The sequence below is a fragment of the Bubalus bubalis genome, chromosome 10 (assembly GCF_019923935.1).
Source record: "Bubalus bubalis isolate 160015118507 breed Murrah chromosome 10, NDDB_SH_1, whole genome shotgun sequence".
In the NCBI taxonomy this organism is placed as follows: domain Eukaryota; kingdom Metazoa; phylum Chordata; class Mammalia; order Artiodactyla; family Bovidae; genus Bubalus; species Bubalus bubalis.
Window position 1 is genome coordinate 22847907 of NC_059166.1, and position 14516 is coordinate 22862422.

General features: G+C 38.9%; 1 protein-coding gene across 3 annotated transcripts in view; it reads right to left on the minus strand.

Annotated features, from left to right (window-relative positions):
- The window catches only part of PHACTR2 (phosphatase and actin regulator 2), a 297414-nt gene that overhangs the window by 24620 nt on the left and 258278 nt on the right, over window positions 1-14516 (minus strand). For all 3 annotated transcript variants that reach the window (XM_025294444.3, XM_025294442.3, XM_006075193.4), the window contains 3 exons: window positions 11908-11963; window positions 6809-6870; window positions 3333-3470 (listed from right to left, as the gene is read on the minus strand). In XM_025294444.3, the coding sequence (XP_025150229.3) occupies window positions 3333-3470; window positions 6809-6870; window positions 11908-11963 (256 nt within the window). The remainder of the gene's footprint in view (window positions 1-3332; window positions 3471-6808; window positions 6871-11907; window positions 11964-14516) is intronic.

Consider the following 14516-nt stretch of genomic DNA (forward strand, 5'->3'; position numbering starts at 1 on the left):
ACCAGACATATAAACAAACCACTTCAGACCCTCCACAGAAGCCCATCTGTCAGCTGAGTAACAGTCAATGACCCAAGTCTCTCTTGCTTAAGGGCAAGAGACCACATTAAGTAGTTTATAGGCAATTCTTGGAAAGCCATAAACTTGACCAGTTCCTTCGGGAAACATGGTAGTGATTGATGGTGGGCTTGACCCAGGACCTGAGTATCACAGTCTCCTTCACGCCCTCATGGCTGCCCTCAATCCTCGTGATTCCCCTTCCTGGGAAAGCCTCCTCTTAAAGTGCACCTTCCTCCGCCTCGCTGACCATCCCACCCTCAAGGGTTTTCTCCTCACCTTTTCTGCATAAGCAGTGACTTGCTGCTCCATTGATTATGCACCACTCTCTCACTGACTTTTTCTCCCAGAGGCAACCTTTCCCTTTCTTTTGGCTCCTTTCTCATGGCATAAAAGATTGCTCAAGTATTTCCCACAGATTAGAAAAAAAATCATTCTCTTGATATTATTTTCCAAATCTACTCACTCAAGCTTGCAGCATTCCCAATCATTCTCCCTCAGGTGACTAGCTTATACTTCTTTGCAGCAAGACTCTTGGGACTGTGTTTTATTCTCAGGGTTCCCACCACAGTCAGGCTTCCACCTGTCAGTCTGTTAAAATGCCTCCTCTCACTACGTAACCAACCACTTGTGAGCCGACACTCCCCTCCCCAGGCTGCTGGGCTAACTCTTCTCTTTCCCCACCTCATAGACATTTCATTTCAGTGTTTCTTAATGGCTCTTCATGTTGGCTTCAGTTCAGTTCAGTCGCTCATTCGTGTCCAACTCTTTGCGACCTCATGGACTGCAGCACACCAGGCCTCCCTGTCCATCACCAACTCCCAGAGCTTGCTCAAACTCATGTCCATCGAGTCAGTGATGCCATCCAACCATCTCATCCTCTGTCATCCCCTTCTCCTCCTGCCATCAATCTTTCCCAGCATCAGAGTCTTTCCCAGCATCAGAGTCTTTCCCAATGAGTCAGTTCTTCGAATCAGGTGGCCAAAGTACTGGAGTTTCAGCTTTAGCATCAGTCCTTTCAGTGAGGGACTGATTGGCTTTCTTGGGTGCTATTCTCAGCCTCCAGAATCCCTTTTCATTTGGAACATTCTTCCTTTGTAACCTTACTCCTTCCTAGTTTTCACTTCTTATGAGCTAAGAATTACTGACTCCATATCTCTAATATGAGTCTGACTCATACCAGGTGCTTTACAGAATGAATTCAATTAAATGGTGTCAGCATAGACTGTAACTAAAAGCCTAGTTCTAATATTAAGACTGGGTATGACCTGAGTTTATTTGATACCAAATTTTGTTCAGAGACAAAAATTAGAAACCTTTATTTGGGAGATCAGGAAAACTTTAAAATGAAAAATGTAAAAACAACTGATTGGCAAAATTCTTTAACTATGTAACCATAATACTCATAAAATTGTCTCTCTTCATGATGGAACCCTCTCTATATTGCAGTTTTTCTGAACTGTGAGGCATGAAAGAGATTGAGGGTTGGTAAACTATGACCCACAGGCCAAATGTGGTCCACCATATGTTTTTTTTTATTTGAAGGATAATTGCTTTACAGAGTTTTGTGGCTTTCTCTCATACATCAAGGAGAATCAGCCATAGATATACCCATGTCCCCTTCCTCCTGGACCTCCCGCCCATCTCCCTCCCCATCCCAACCTTCAGCCTGTCACAGAGCCCCTGTTTGAGTTCCTTGAGTCATACAGCAAATTCCCATTAGCTATCTATTTTATATATGGTATTGTAGACTTCTATGTTACTCTCTCTGTAAATCTCCCCTTCTCCCTCCTCTCCTCCCACTGTGTCCATAGGTCTGTTCCCTATGTCAGTTTCTCCACTGCTGCCCTGAAAATAAATTCATCAGTGCCATCTCTTCAGATTCCATATATATGTGTCAGAATACGATATTCATATTTCTCTTTCTGACTTACTTCACTCTGTATAATACTCTCTAGTTTCATCCACCTCATTAGAACAGATTCAAATGAGTTCCTTTTTATGGCTAAGTAGTATTCCAATATCTATATGTACCACAGATTCTTTATCCATTCATCTGTTGATGGACATCTAGGTTGCTTCCATGTTCTAGCTATTGTAAATAGTGCTGCAATGAACACTGGAGTACACGTGTGTTTTTCAGTTTTGATTTCCTCAGGGTATATGCCTAGGAGTGGGATTGCTGGGTCATATAGTGGTTTCACTCCTAGCTTTTTAAGGAGTCTCCATACTGTCTTCCACAGTGGCTGTATCAGTTTACATTCCCACCAGCAATGCAGGAGAGTTCCCTTTTCTCCACACCCTCTCCAGCATTTATTGTTTGTAGACTTTTTAATGATGGCCATTATGACTGGTGTGAAGTGGTATCTCATTGTAGTTTTGATTTGCATTTCTCTAATAATGAGTGATGTTGAGCATCTTCTCGTGTGCTTGTTAGCCATCTGTATGTTTTTTTTGGAGAAATGTCTCTTCAGGTCCCTTTCCCACTTTTTGATTGTGTTGTTTGCTTCTCTGGTATTGAGCTGTATGAGCTGCTTGTATATTTTGGAAATTAATTCTTTATCAGTTGTTTCCTTTGCTATTATTTTCTCCCATTCTGAGGGTTGTCTTTTCACCTTGTTTGTAGTCTTCTTTGCTGTGCAAAAGCTTTTAATCAGGTCCCACTTGTTTATTTTTGTTTTTATTTCCATTACTCTAGGAGGTGGGTCATAGAAGATATTGCTTTGATTTATGTCATCGAGTGTTCTGCCTCATCATCTGTTTTTATAAAGTTTTATTGGACCACATATAGATCCACTCACTTACACATTGTCTATGGCTGCTTCCCTGCTACAAAGGCAGAGTTGAGCCATTGTAATAAAGACTGGATGGCCTACAAAACCGGAAATATTGACTTTCTGGCCATTTATAGAAAATGTGTGCCAGCCTCGATACACATCAATACCTTTTCCAAGAATAACTTGTATATTTTCTAAGAGTAAGGGTAAATAATGGTTGTGGGAAAGCACTCTCCCACCCCAATTCAGATTTGTTTGCAGATGGGTTACATGGTAACTAAGAACAAGTTTTTTTTCTGAAACTCAGTTGAAAGAACTACATCGATAAATATATCACTTAAGTGGCTTAAATAATCAAAGGCAGAAAAGTATTAGGATATTTGGTAATACTTAATCTCCCAAGATGACTAAGTAGAGGGTAAGTAGGTACTGGCAATTTCAGAAAAGCAATAAAATCATAAATAAATAAAATCATGGCTCATGCCACTGAAGTCTTGCCTTGTCTGCAGGTGTTAACCTGGCCCAGGGCTTGTCTGCCCGGCGATCATAGTCAGGTGAATCGGTGACTTCCACATACTCGTTAAACCGCAGGATCCTTCGAGCCTGCAGCTCTGCCACTGTGGGTCTCAGGCTGAGCTGCAGGAGGATAAAGAAAAAAGGATAGTTCAATAAACCATTTACAGCCTCATGGTGGCATGTTTTTCTATAGAGAACTTCAAAGTTATAAGGTCACTTTCAGATATCAAAAAAAAAAAAAACAAAAAAAAGGCAGCAGCATCTTGGGAGTTTCTAATGAGAACTAGAAAGCAGAATGCCCTAATTCTGAGGCTATAAAAATCATCCTTGTTAGATAGGTCACAATCTTTGGCAACTGGCTGCATTATGCTATCTTCCCCACCTTGCCTGGCATCTCTGACATGGGGAACAGGAAGCAGTACAGACACAATAGTAATCCAGATATGGAATGGCTGGCTTAAAGATTGAATTATCAAGACAGAAGCCCTACAAACTGTAGAAATGAGAATAAAAATCTATGTTCCTTCTACATTATACCTGCATAGTCACAGATGCACAAAGTTATAACAAAGAAATAGTCCAGTGAAGGGTGAGCCTACAACAGTCTTTTGTGAGAGTCTAAGGACCCAGGCCAAGATTTGACATTGACCCTTGGCACTGAGAAACTGATGTGCAGGAATGAGGAAGGGGCACTTGCTGGAAAACTGCACTTTAGGGAGGTCACAACTGCTTAAAACCAGCTGCAACCTTCAAGACACTTCCAGTTAGGTGGATTCTCTCTGTGGTCTTTGTGAAATTCAAATTTACAGTTATATTTAATCTACTACACCCTGTGTGCATTTGCTTTCCTCTCCTGGACCCCTCTCAAGCCCAAGAATAAGACAGAAACGGTTCTTAAGACACTAAAGAAACTTAGCCCCTGGTTGACAGGTATCATCCACTCTCCAATATAAAGGTTCATGATTTTGCAACCTTTCTCAGTTGGGAGGTGTCACAGTATTGTCAGTTAGGTAGACTCAGTCCTCTGTTTTACAGAAAAGGTCCATTTTCAGTCTCTCTCTCTCTCCATATATATACATACATACTGGAGTGGGTTGCCATTTCTTTCTCCAATGCATGAAAGTGAAAAGTGAAAGTGAAGATACATACATACATACATACATACATATATATGTATACATGTATACATATGTATATGTATACATATATATGTATGTATGTATATAATGTATAATATATGTATATAATGTATAATGTATGCTGCTGCTGCTGCTAAGTCGCTTCAGTCGTGTCCGATTCTGTGCGACCCCATAGACGGCAGCCCACCAGGCTCCCCTGTCCCTGGGATTCTCCAGGCAAGAACACTGGAGTGGGTTGCCATTTCCTTCTCCAATGCATGAGAGTGAAAAGTGAAAGTGAAGTCGCTCAGTCGTGTCTGACTCTTAGCGACCCCATGGACTGTGGCCCACCAGGGTCCTCCGTCCATGGGATTTTCCAGGCAAGAGTACTGGAGTGGGGTGCCATTGCCTTCTCCGTATAATGTATATAATATATATATGGATATAATATCTCCATATATATATATATATATATACAGCCAGACTATCTATGATCTAAGTGGACCTCTTTGGAATCATTCCGTATTTGCATGGGCTCAATTTTTGGAAAAATTAAGCATGCTCACCAAAAAATGGATGCTTTTGTAGTCAAAAATACTCCCTTTCCTTAGCTTCCTCTTGAGTAAAACCAGAGGCTGAACTGTCAGTGCTCTAACATTCAAGGCATTCAGGGATTCTTAGACAGTCTGGGTCTACACACTGAACCCATTTGACCTGGGATATGGCAACTTGGCTCCTTCTATATTCATAAAGCCCTAGTAGGTGATAGACAAAGGAAGGAACAATCTAAGTGGTTTTGTTATCGTCTCAGTTACTGTCCTATATATATATTGTTAGCTTCTTACTGCCCTTCCAGGGTGGATACGGTTGAGGAAATAGAGAAACCCTTGCCTCCGGCGACTTCCCAAAAGGCAAGTAACCAATGGCCACACAGGTTAGAAATTCTCCATCCAGTCTTGTCCTTCAGGGCTGTGCCAGTCCCAGGGTGGCTATTAAGTCTATGGAATGTTTCGCACCTGTAGGAGGGAGCTCTGTGCAGTACAGGCAATCAGAGGTAGGGCAGCTCTGTTGTCTCCTGGCAGCCCCCAAACGGATTGAGAAAAGATCATATGTATGACAGGGGTGGACTGAGCAAGGGGGAGGAGTCATTGCTTATCTGTAGTTGGTAACATGCACGCTAAGTCGCCTTAGTCATGTCCAACTCTTTGTGACCCTATGGACTATAGCCCTCCAGGCTCCTCTGTCCATGGAATTCTCCAGTCAAGAATACTGGACTGGGCTGCCATACCCTCCCTCCGAGTGAGCTGGTAACTTAATGGCCATGAATTGCTAGAAGAGCCATCTCTAGAATGGCTTACAGCATCTTTCTCAGCTTGATTATTATTTGATGTTTAGGCTCTTTGAGGAAAAAAAGAGATGAATTAAGGATCTTTTGCCCTAAAAATCAAAACCAAAACCTCTGGAAATACAGTCTCCACCCTTCCAATGGGAATGGAGTGCTTCTTCTACATGCCTGCGAATGCTTTTGCTGTGAACTCCACAGCCAGCCCAAATTAAATGTGGGTCAGGTCACACGCTTTGCTGCAGATGTCATATTTTATTCTTCCTGCCTTATTCAGGTGTGAAAGGTTTATCTAAAGAATTTCTGAATAAGGTGTTTGTAATAAATGAAAACTCTGATAGTGCTTAATTTTTCTGAAGACTATTACTATTTTAATACTTAAAGAAAAAAGCTATGGTCCTAGTATCAGATTTTTATTTTCATAAATGAGTAGTAACAACTGACTGAGTTTTGGAGCGAAACCATTTGTGAACTTGGGTAGCAGTGCAGCAGGCAAGCTGGATGATTAAGTTCACTTTATAAATTACTCACTCAGCTCAGAATCTTCAATAATAACCAAATATTTATTCAGTATTTCAAAGACCACGTGGAAAGTGTGAGCATTTTTTAAAACTATAGATTGAAATGTTAATAATGGCTATTTATGAATGGGAGATATTTGCATGATTTTCCAGTCTTTTCTGTTTCTTGTGGTGTTTAAATTTTTTCACACAGATTATGCTATTTTCATAATTGGCAAATGTAATTTAGAACTTTTGATTGTCAACTTTTCAAAATTAGCACATTATGCAATTATTAATATAAACATAATTCACATTATAAGCATTACATTTATTTTAATGTTAGTGATTAGTTAGCAGGTTAATAGGAATGTTTATGGTTAGTAGGTTAATAGGAATATTCCTAAATATCAGATTTACATGTAGAGCACTGATCTACATTTTAAAAATGATATATCTCAAAATACACATGCTCATTAACAGTCATAGTTTCATTACCTTTCTGCTGAGTCTGCGTTTAAGTTCCATTTTTGCTTCTTGCTCTTCTTCTTCATTTTTTTCTGTTTATTAATTGGGTGGGGGAGGGGAGGAAAGGCATGAAGATTTAGTTACTATAAAAGATTATATAATCAGAAAAGTAGACCAGGCCAGTTATTTGACTTCACATTGATCAAACACTCCACCAACATCTTTAAGAAGCTGTTCAAGATTCTGCAGAAAGATTGATCATTAATTTATAGATATATTATTTTTTCCTTATAGCATTGGTTTATTTACTAACAGTAAACCTTTTTGCCTCCTGATTTCTTGTTTTCTTCGGAAAAAACCCCAAGAATGCCCATACTCTGGTGAAAGCCTCTCACTGCTGATCATCTCATAGGCTTATAAGAACAATCTATCTGAATTCAGATAAAAATGTATTACTGGATCTGGCCTTCATGTGAAAATCTGAATCACATCAAAAGAACAAATTAAAACCATCTGATGCATGTCTGAGTTGCTGATTTCCATTCAAATCCAAGCAAAATACTTGATTTTTTTGCTTTGATTTCCATAGAAGCAGAATATAATCATTTCTTTGGATTTTGCTTTCAAACCAGAATGTTCTGAATGGGGTTATGGTGTTCGGTTGATGCGGATGATTTATTTTCTTGTGACTCTAACTTTCCAAAGTCTTCTCTTTATCCAGTGCTTCACCAAGTAGTACAATTTAATGGCCAATTCAAATGAATGCTGTCCAACAGATGGGATTAAGAAAAAAATGTCCAGAACTTTAAAAGAAATAAACACTGCTCAGGATTTAATGCTTGCTACTTGATGAACTTCTCTTGGTTGCTTCCTGTAGCTCATTATTTGTTTGGTAAGTGAGCACAGATTCTCGGATACCAATGCTTACAAAAGATTATCTTTTAGAAAGTGCCATAATGAGTTCTACTGAAGGAAATTCACATTTAATATAAAGGCTCAACCAAAGAGCTGAAAAAGTCTCCTCTACAATTTTTAAAATTCAAATAGACTTCTTACTGTTAAGACTGTTTTTACTGTGAATATAATATCAGTATTCAATATTGCAACATTTGTATTTGCTTGCTGAGCATGCTAAATTCTCTATTAATTTTACTTATCTGGACAGGGAAAAGTTTTGACATTCTTCTGAAATACTAGTTTTAATTCATAAGAAAGAGGACGATCTGTCTGGTTATTTAGACAGAGAGTGGACATAAACTGAAATCACCTTGTAAGACAAGATATGGCTAGTTAGTATGTTTTCATTAAGTGTCTGAGAGAGCCAAATAAAATTTGATTATAATTCAGATTTCTTCTGAAAATACTGTAGGTTTTTCTAACTGCTTCACAAAATATATATCCTTTTATATCCTTAAAATACATCCTTAGGGTCAAATACTTTACGAGTTGGATAAGGCATGTGGGTTGTAAATTACTTGTAACAGACAAACACCAAACTTGTGGTTCACATGATCCAAACGAGGGCTTTACAAGGTTAGGCATTTGATGATTTTAAGAAAAAAATTATAATCATTAAAACCTTTTTAGTCATCCTTCCTATATAATGATTATGCTACAATTTTCAAAAGTACTTTTCGAAGACAAAATACTCGTTATCTAATATGACTCAAAGCTAACAGATGCCCCAGTTTTCATTAAACATATAAAATTTCATTTCCTTGAAGAGACTATTACCTAATTCTGCTCTATGAAGCACACTGCACATCTAGGTGTCAGCCAGTGATATTTTTAAAAAAAGAAGGGCCAACTGTAGTTAGTTAAATACACAGGACTTTATATACCAATTGGGAATTCCTCTCTAACATCAGGAACTGACTTCCTTACATTTCCCATTTCTGAAATTATGTTTCTAAAGAAATTAGAGGAAGAGGGTGAGATGTGGAAGAAGGCTAATGTGATTCTTCCTCTGAATGTGTTAAAATAGTCATTGTTAAATTTTTTACAAAGAGTCAAAATTAAACCTTAAACTTAGTTTGAAAAAATTCACCAAGTTTCTAGAACTTAAAAAAAAATTATTAGAGGGTTAATTATAAAGTAGGATGTAAACATGTCACTTTAAACAGACTGGAAGAATGCTCATGAAGGAAGCTCCTGGCTCACTGACAACTCTTGCCCTCAGCAGCTCATCAGACTAGAAAGCGGCAGATATCAGAACAGCCGCAGAAAGCACTTGCCATAAACACACAAACAATGCATGCAGTTGAACAGCAGTGAGCACTGCAGGAAATCTGCCCTCCAAGTGCTGCCCTGAACCTCATATGGATGAGCTAAAAAGAGAAACAGAAAAGCAGCCAAGTGCCAGCAACTGAGTGTGATGATACTCTTCACCAACTCAGACAAGATGGCTTCAAAAAAAGCTAAACATTTTTTTGTAAGATTGTTTTCACTTTGTGCTGTTTTACAAGTTTCTATATGGGTTTTGTTAACAAACAAGAATGCAGTAATAAACCTCCTTTGAAATGCATCCAAAAACAAAATGACTCCACAGATGGACAGATGTGTGACAAAGTAAGATGTTAATGGTAGAATACAGATAGTAGATACATGGATATTACTGTAAAATTGTTTCAACTTTTCTGTATGCTTAAAAAATTTCATAACAAAATGCCAGGGAAAAACACATGTAGAACTCAATGACTTAACACATGTTTTTTCTACGGAAGATTGAGCTGGAATTATAGTCATAACTAAATAGTATAAGAAGATCTGAATATTTTATCCCTACTCTGTCAAAGGTGTCCCATGAACATCTCTTTTCCTGAGAAGCAAAAGCTGACCTTTCAAGCACCAAAAGTTGCTTTCTATTTTAACAATATTAAGAAACTAGTACTAAAATCTAACTTAAATATATATATATTAAAAAAAACCCTAGATGCACTAAAATAAGAAAGAGATCAAGTTAGGTGTGATACTGGGAATGATACTAAGAAATAAAATTTGTCCTGTGGTCTCTGATTAAAGCCATGAGCGTTGTGTGCCATTTGATTCATGTTGGAACTAGTGACAGGCTTGGATTTGAGAACTGTTGAATGTTTTATGCTGTGAATTAGTTTCCTAATGTGTCAAGAAAGAATGACCCAGTTAAGTATGTATCCTTAAAAACCACACCACACACACACACTTCTTCAAATTGATAGTCATATTTCTTTTGAACAAAAAGCTGGAGATGAAACAAACAAGAGTAATCTGCATGGAAGAACATAAATATGACCTGACTGGTGAGTAAAAAGTAAAGTCAAGGAAAGTAGAGGAGGAAAGAGAATGGGAAAATGAAGCCATCCGTTTCCGTGGGACTGCTCAGAAGAATGTTCTGGGCGACCTCCACCAGTTCTCTTTTCTGCTTCCCTTGGCCACACAATATTGTGTCAGGAGATCATAAGCCATTTATCATCCTCTATAGACTGGAAACGTGTCTTTTGTTTCCAGAATAAGCATGCACAGACAAACTAAGAAGGAAGTTTAAAAAAAAGGGCTGGAGTCAAATCTGAAGTTGACTTTGGCGTTTCACTCTTTCCTGAACCTCCAGGAAAATGGAGTATAAATGCCAAGACAGCACTTAAGATCAGTGTGTGATAAATTTCTAGATCTATGAAACAGTTCCTCAAATAACCAAACACCAATGTGGTTTGGCACAGTCTGTCTCCCAGGAGCAGGAAAGAATTACCCAGAATTCACTCTTTTTTTTTTTCTCTAGGTATTGCATCAGGCAGCCAATAAGACACACTCTGGGTTTCAGGAGCTTATGGACTACATTTGAGCTTATCTACAATTTAATTCAATCAATATTTCCCAGGAACCTATTATCAAAAGCCATGAGTCTTTTTGGTTTAGGTTTGTTGTCAAAATTAGACGTTGCGTTCATTCTTCTTCCTCAGAAAGCTAAACACACTTTTTTTTTTTTTCTTATCTAGTCGTGACTTTTTCCATCTCCAAACTGGCTCCTCTACACACTGATGGTCATTTAAGTCCTTGGGTTCCATTTCAGTTATGCTCACAGCCAGAAAGAAACCCTCCCAAGGAAAGAACCTCATAGACAGTCTTCATAGTTAGGTTTTCTTAGCAAAAGCAACTGTAGAATACATATGCTGTTAAAAAAATCTTTCTTTTCCTTTGGGAAAGAAAACAACTCACTTGGAGAATGGGGATCATCCAGACAGGCCAACTTGACTCTAAAAGCCTGGTTGAAAAAGATTTCCCACACACTGGCGACTCATTACTATTACAGTACTCTCTGGAGTTCTGCCCAGCCCTACTCTTTGATATTTCATACAATAAAAAGCTCTTTTGAAACTGGGCTAATAATATATAAAACTACAGCTAGGCTCAATTTAAAAATATCCATTACTTAACTCACTGTGGTTAGTAACCACATCGATCCACTACAGCAGGACAAGCTGCTTCTATTCATTTTATAGCTTCAACATATGAACTCCAGTAACGTAAATACGACCAGACTGATGAGTAAAAAGTGAAGTCAAAGAAAATAAAGGGGGAAAAGGAATGGGAAGATGACGTAGGAAAATGAATGGAGAACTCCTTAGGAGCTGAAAAATTATAAATAACCCAGGAGGGAAATAAGTGTTATCATAACAAAGGAAAATGAAATGGATTGAAAAATTCCTTTTCCCAAAATTCTGTTTTAAATGGAGTCATTTGTTAAACCTGGCAATAAACTGTATTATTAATAATAATATAGGAATGTTTATTTCCTTGTGGATTCTTAGGCCTTTTCTTTGACATTTAGTTGCAAGCACACTAAAGCATTTTCTTCTATTTAGTATCTGGGTGAAAGAATACATGGAATATATTTCATGCTTTTTAAAAACAAATGTCACAACCACAATTGCTGTGGGGGATATCAGGCTTCAAGCCATAAAATTAAATTCATACTTCAAGAAATTATTTTTAACATGACAAATAAATAATTGTATTAAAATGTGATCTAAATGGGTCATTTCAATCATTTGTGAATAAATATATTAAGGTTCCCTGTTGATAAATGGATCGTCTCTAGAGGGAGCTTGTTCATGGTTACACAAGGAATTCACTGTGTAGTACATGATACTCACGCTTCAGGATATTTCTCTGTTCTAATTCTTCAGTGGTGGGCCTCTGGCTAAGTCTCCTATGATGACAAAACAGATACATGGCAGGTTACAAACAAGGTCCCCTTAGTGGGAGATGCAAAATAAAGCAACAAGCAAAGCTGCATTTTTTTCATGTTTTGAGAAACAAAAGTCCATTTAAAAATTATTTATTTATTTGATTGATTGTGGCAGCTCTTAGTTGTGGCACATGGGATGTTAATTTAGTCATGGGGGATTTTTTTTGCTGTGGTGTGCAGGCTTAGCTGCTCCACAGCTTGTGGAATCTTAGTTCCCTGACCAAGTATTGAACCCAAGTCCCTTCACTGCAAGGCAGATTTTTTACCACTGGATCACCAGAAACGTTTCACAAAAATCCACTTTTAAGCCTACAGAATAAAAGCCTCCTTTCCATTAGTTTGGAGACTGAAGATTGTGGCTAAGACTGCTAACTACACATCCTCCCTTCTTTTGTCTAGAAGCAGAACTCCCAGAGTTTTAGCTAAACACACAACTATAAATTTCTGCCTCCCCAGTGGCAAGGTACAGTCACGTGACTGAGTTCTTGTGATCTGGGATGTGAGCAGAAGTGGTGTTTGTAACGTCTGCTTTTTACCCTTAAAATGACTGGGAGTGTATTCCCTTCTCTCTCTTTCCTTCTTCCACAGGCCAGAACTTGAACATGGTCATGTGGGCCAGCTCGGATTATACAGATGAGGCTATCATGGAGACGGAAGAGCAACAAGATGGAAGGAACCTGGGAACCTGTCTGACTGCCAGAAGCTGCGTACCCCACCCACACTGGACAGCCTACCTCCCTCTACACTGCGAGTGAAAAAGAAACAAACACATCAAAGTGCCTTGCTTGGACCACGGCACTTTTCGGTCTCAGTTAAGGGGCTTCCTTGGTGGTTCAGATGGTAAAGAATCTGCCTACAGAGCAGGAGACTCAGGTTCAATCCCTGGTCGTGAAGATGCCCTGGAGAAGGAAATGGCTACCCACTCCAATGTTTTTGCCAGGGAAATCCCATAGACAGAGGAGGCTGGCAGGCTACGGTCCATAGAGTTGCAGAGTCAGACATGAATGAGCAACTAACAGTTTCTTTCAGATCAGCTTAGCCTGTATCCTAATTAACATACAGATCATTAGAATCTAAGAAAAGGCTGCTGCTCAAGGGTTCATACCAACTCATGAGATGATCAATCTACATTGTACAGTGTTTTCAGGAAAACACTGCTTTGGGATCTCAAATAATTTTGCAATGCATGTAAAGTTATCTCAGGCTACATAAGCCCTTCCCATCTACCTTCCAGAAAAGCGAGGCTCAGTTGGGATTAGTACCTAACCATTTATACATAAGAGCTCAATATCCTAATAACCCTTGGTCTCGGTCTTACTTACATTATTAATTTATTGTTAATCACTGACAAAAACTTCCTCTGGATGTAGACTGAATTTGTGCAAATTAAATATACATTAAAGGCAATCTTAATACAAGATACTGTCAACTCTGTTTACGGCTGTATAGAAATGATATGAAGAATTAAAATCAATGCTATTTTGAATAGCTCATTAAAAAGTTTAACATTTAATCTTCATTAGAGCCATCCTGAAATTCATTTAATATGTGAGCCCACAGAAAGCCCCAGTGAAAATCTATGCCAGCCAAATTTTGTGCCATTCATGTATCCTATATTACATATCTGTACTATATGGTCCCCCATAAGACACTGTTCTTCTTTTGCTTATGGACTTTCTTTATCTGGAATGCCCTTCTCTCCCTCTTCACCTACTGAAATCTCATAAATTATTAAAGGCTCCTGGTTCTTTATCCCTCTACAATGGTTCTAAATAAATTATGAAAGTGAAAAAGTGAAAGCTAGTCACACAGTCATGTCTGACTCTTTGTGATCCCATGGACCGTAGCCCACCAGGCTCCTCTGTCCATGGAATTCTCCAGGTAAGAGTATTGGAGTGGGTTGACATTTCCTTCTCCAGAGGATCTTCCCAACCCATGGATCGAACCCAGGTCTCCTGAATTGCAGGCAGATTCTTTACCAATTGAGCTACTAGCAAAGCCCCCCAAAAAGTGAAAGTCACTCAGTCGTGTCTGACTGTTTGCAATAGTCCATGGAATTCTCAAGGCCAGAATATTAGAATGGGTAGCCTTTCCCTTCCCCAGGGGATCTTCCCAACCCACGGATCGAACCCAGGTCTCCCACATTGCAGACAGAGTCTTTACCAGCTGAGCTGCAAGGGAAGGCCAAGAACACTGAACACTGGAGTGGATAGCCTATCCCTTCTCCAGGGGATCTTCCCGACCCAGGAATTGAACCAGGGTCTCCTGCATTGCAGGCTGATTCATTACTAACTGAGCTATCAGAGGAACCCCACATAAATTATACATCTATTAAATTAAACATTAAAGAACTTATCATCATAAAGATAATAATCACTGCATACAGTGACAGCAGCCATGAAATCAGAAGACGATTGCTTCTTGGCAGGAAAGCTATGGCACTTAGTGTGTTGAAAAGCAGAGACGTTACTCTGCCAGCAAAGGTCCGTGTAGTGAAGGCTGCAGTCTTCCCAG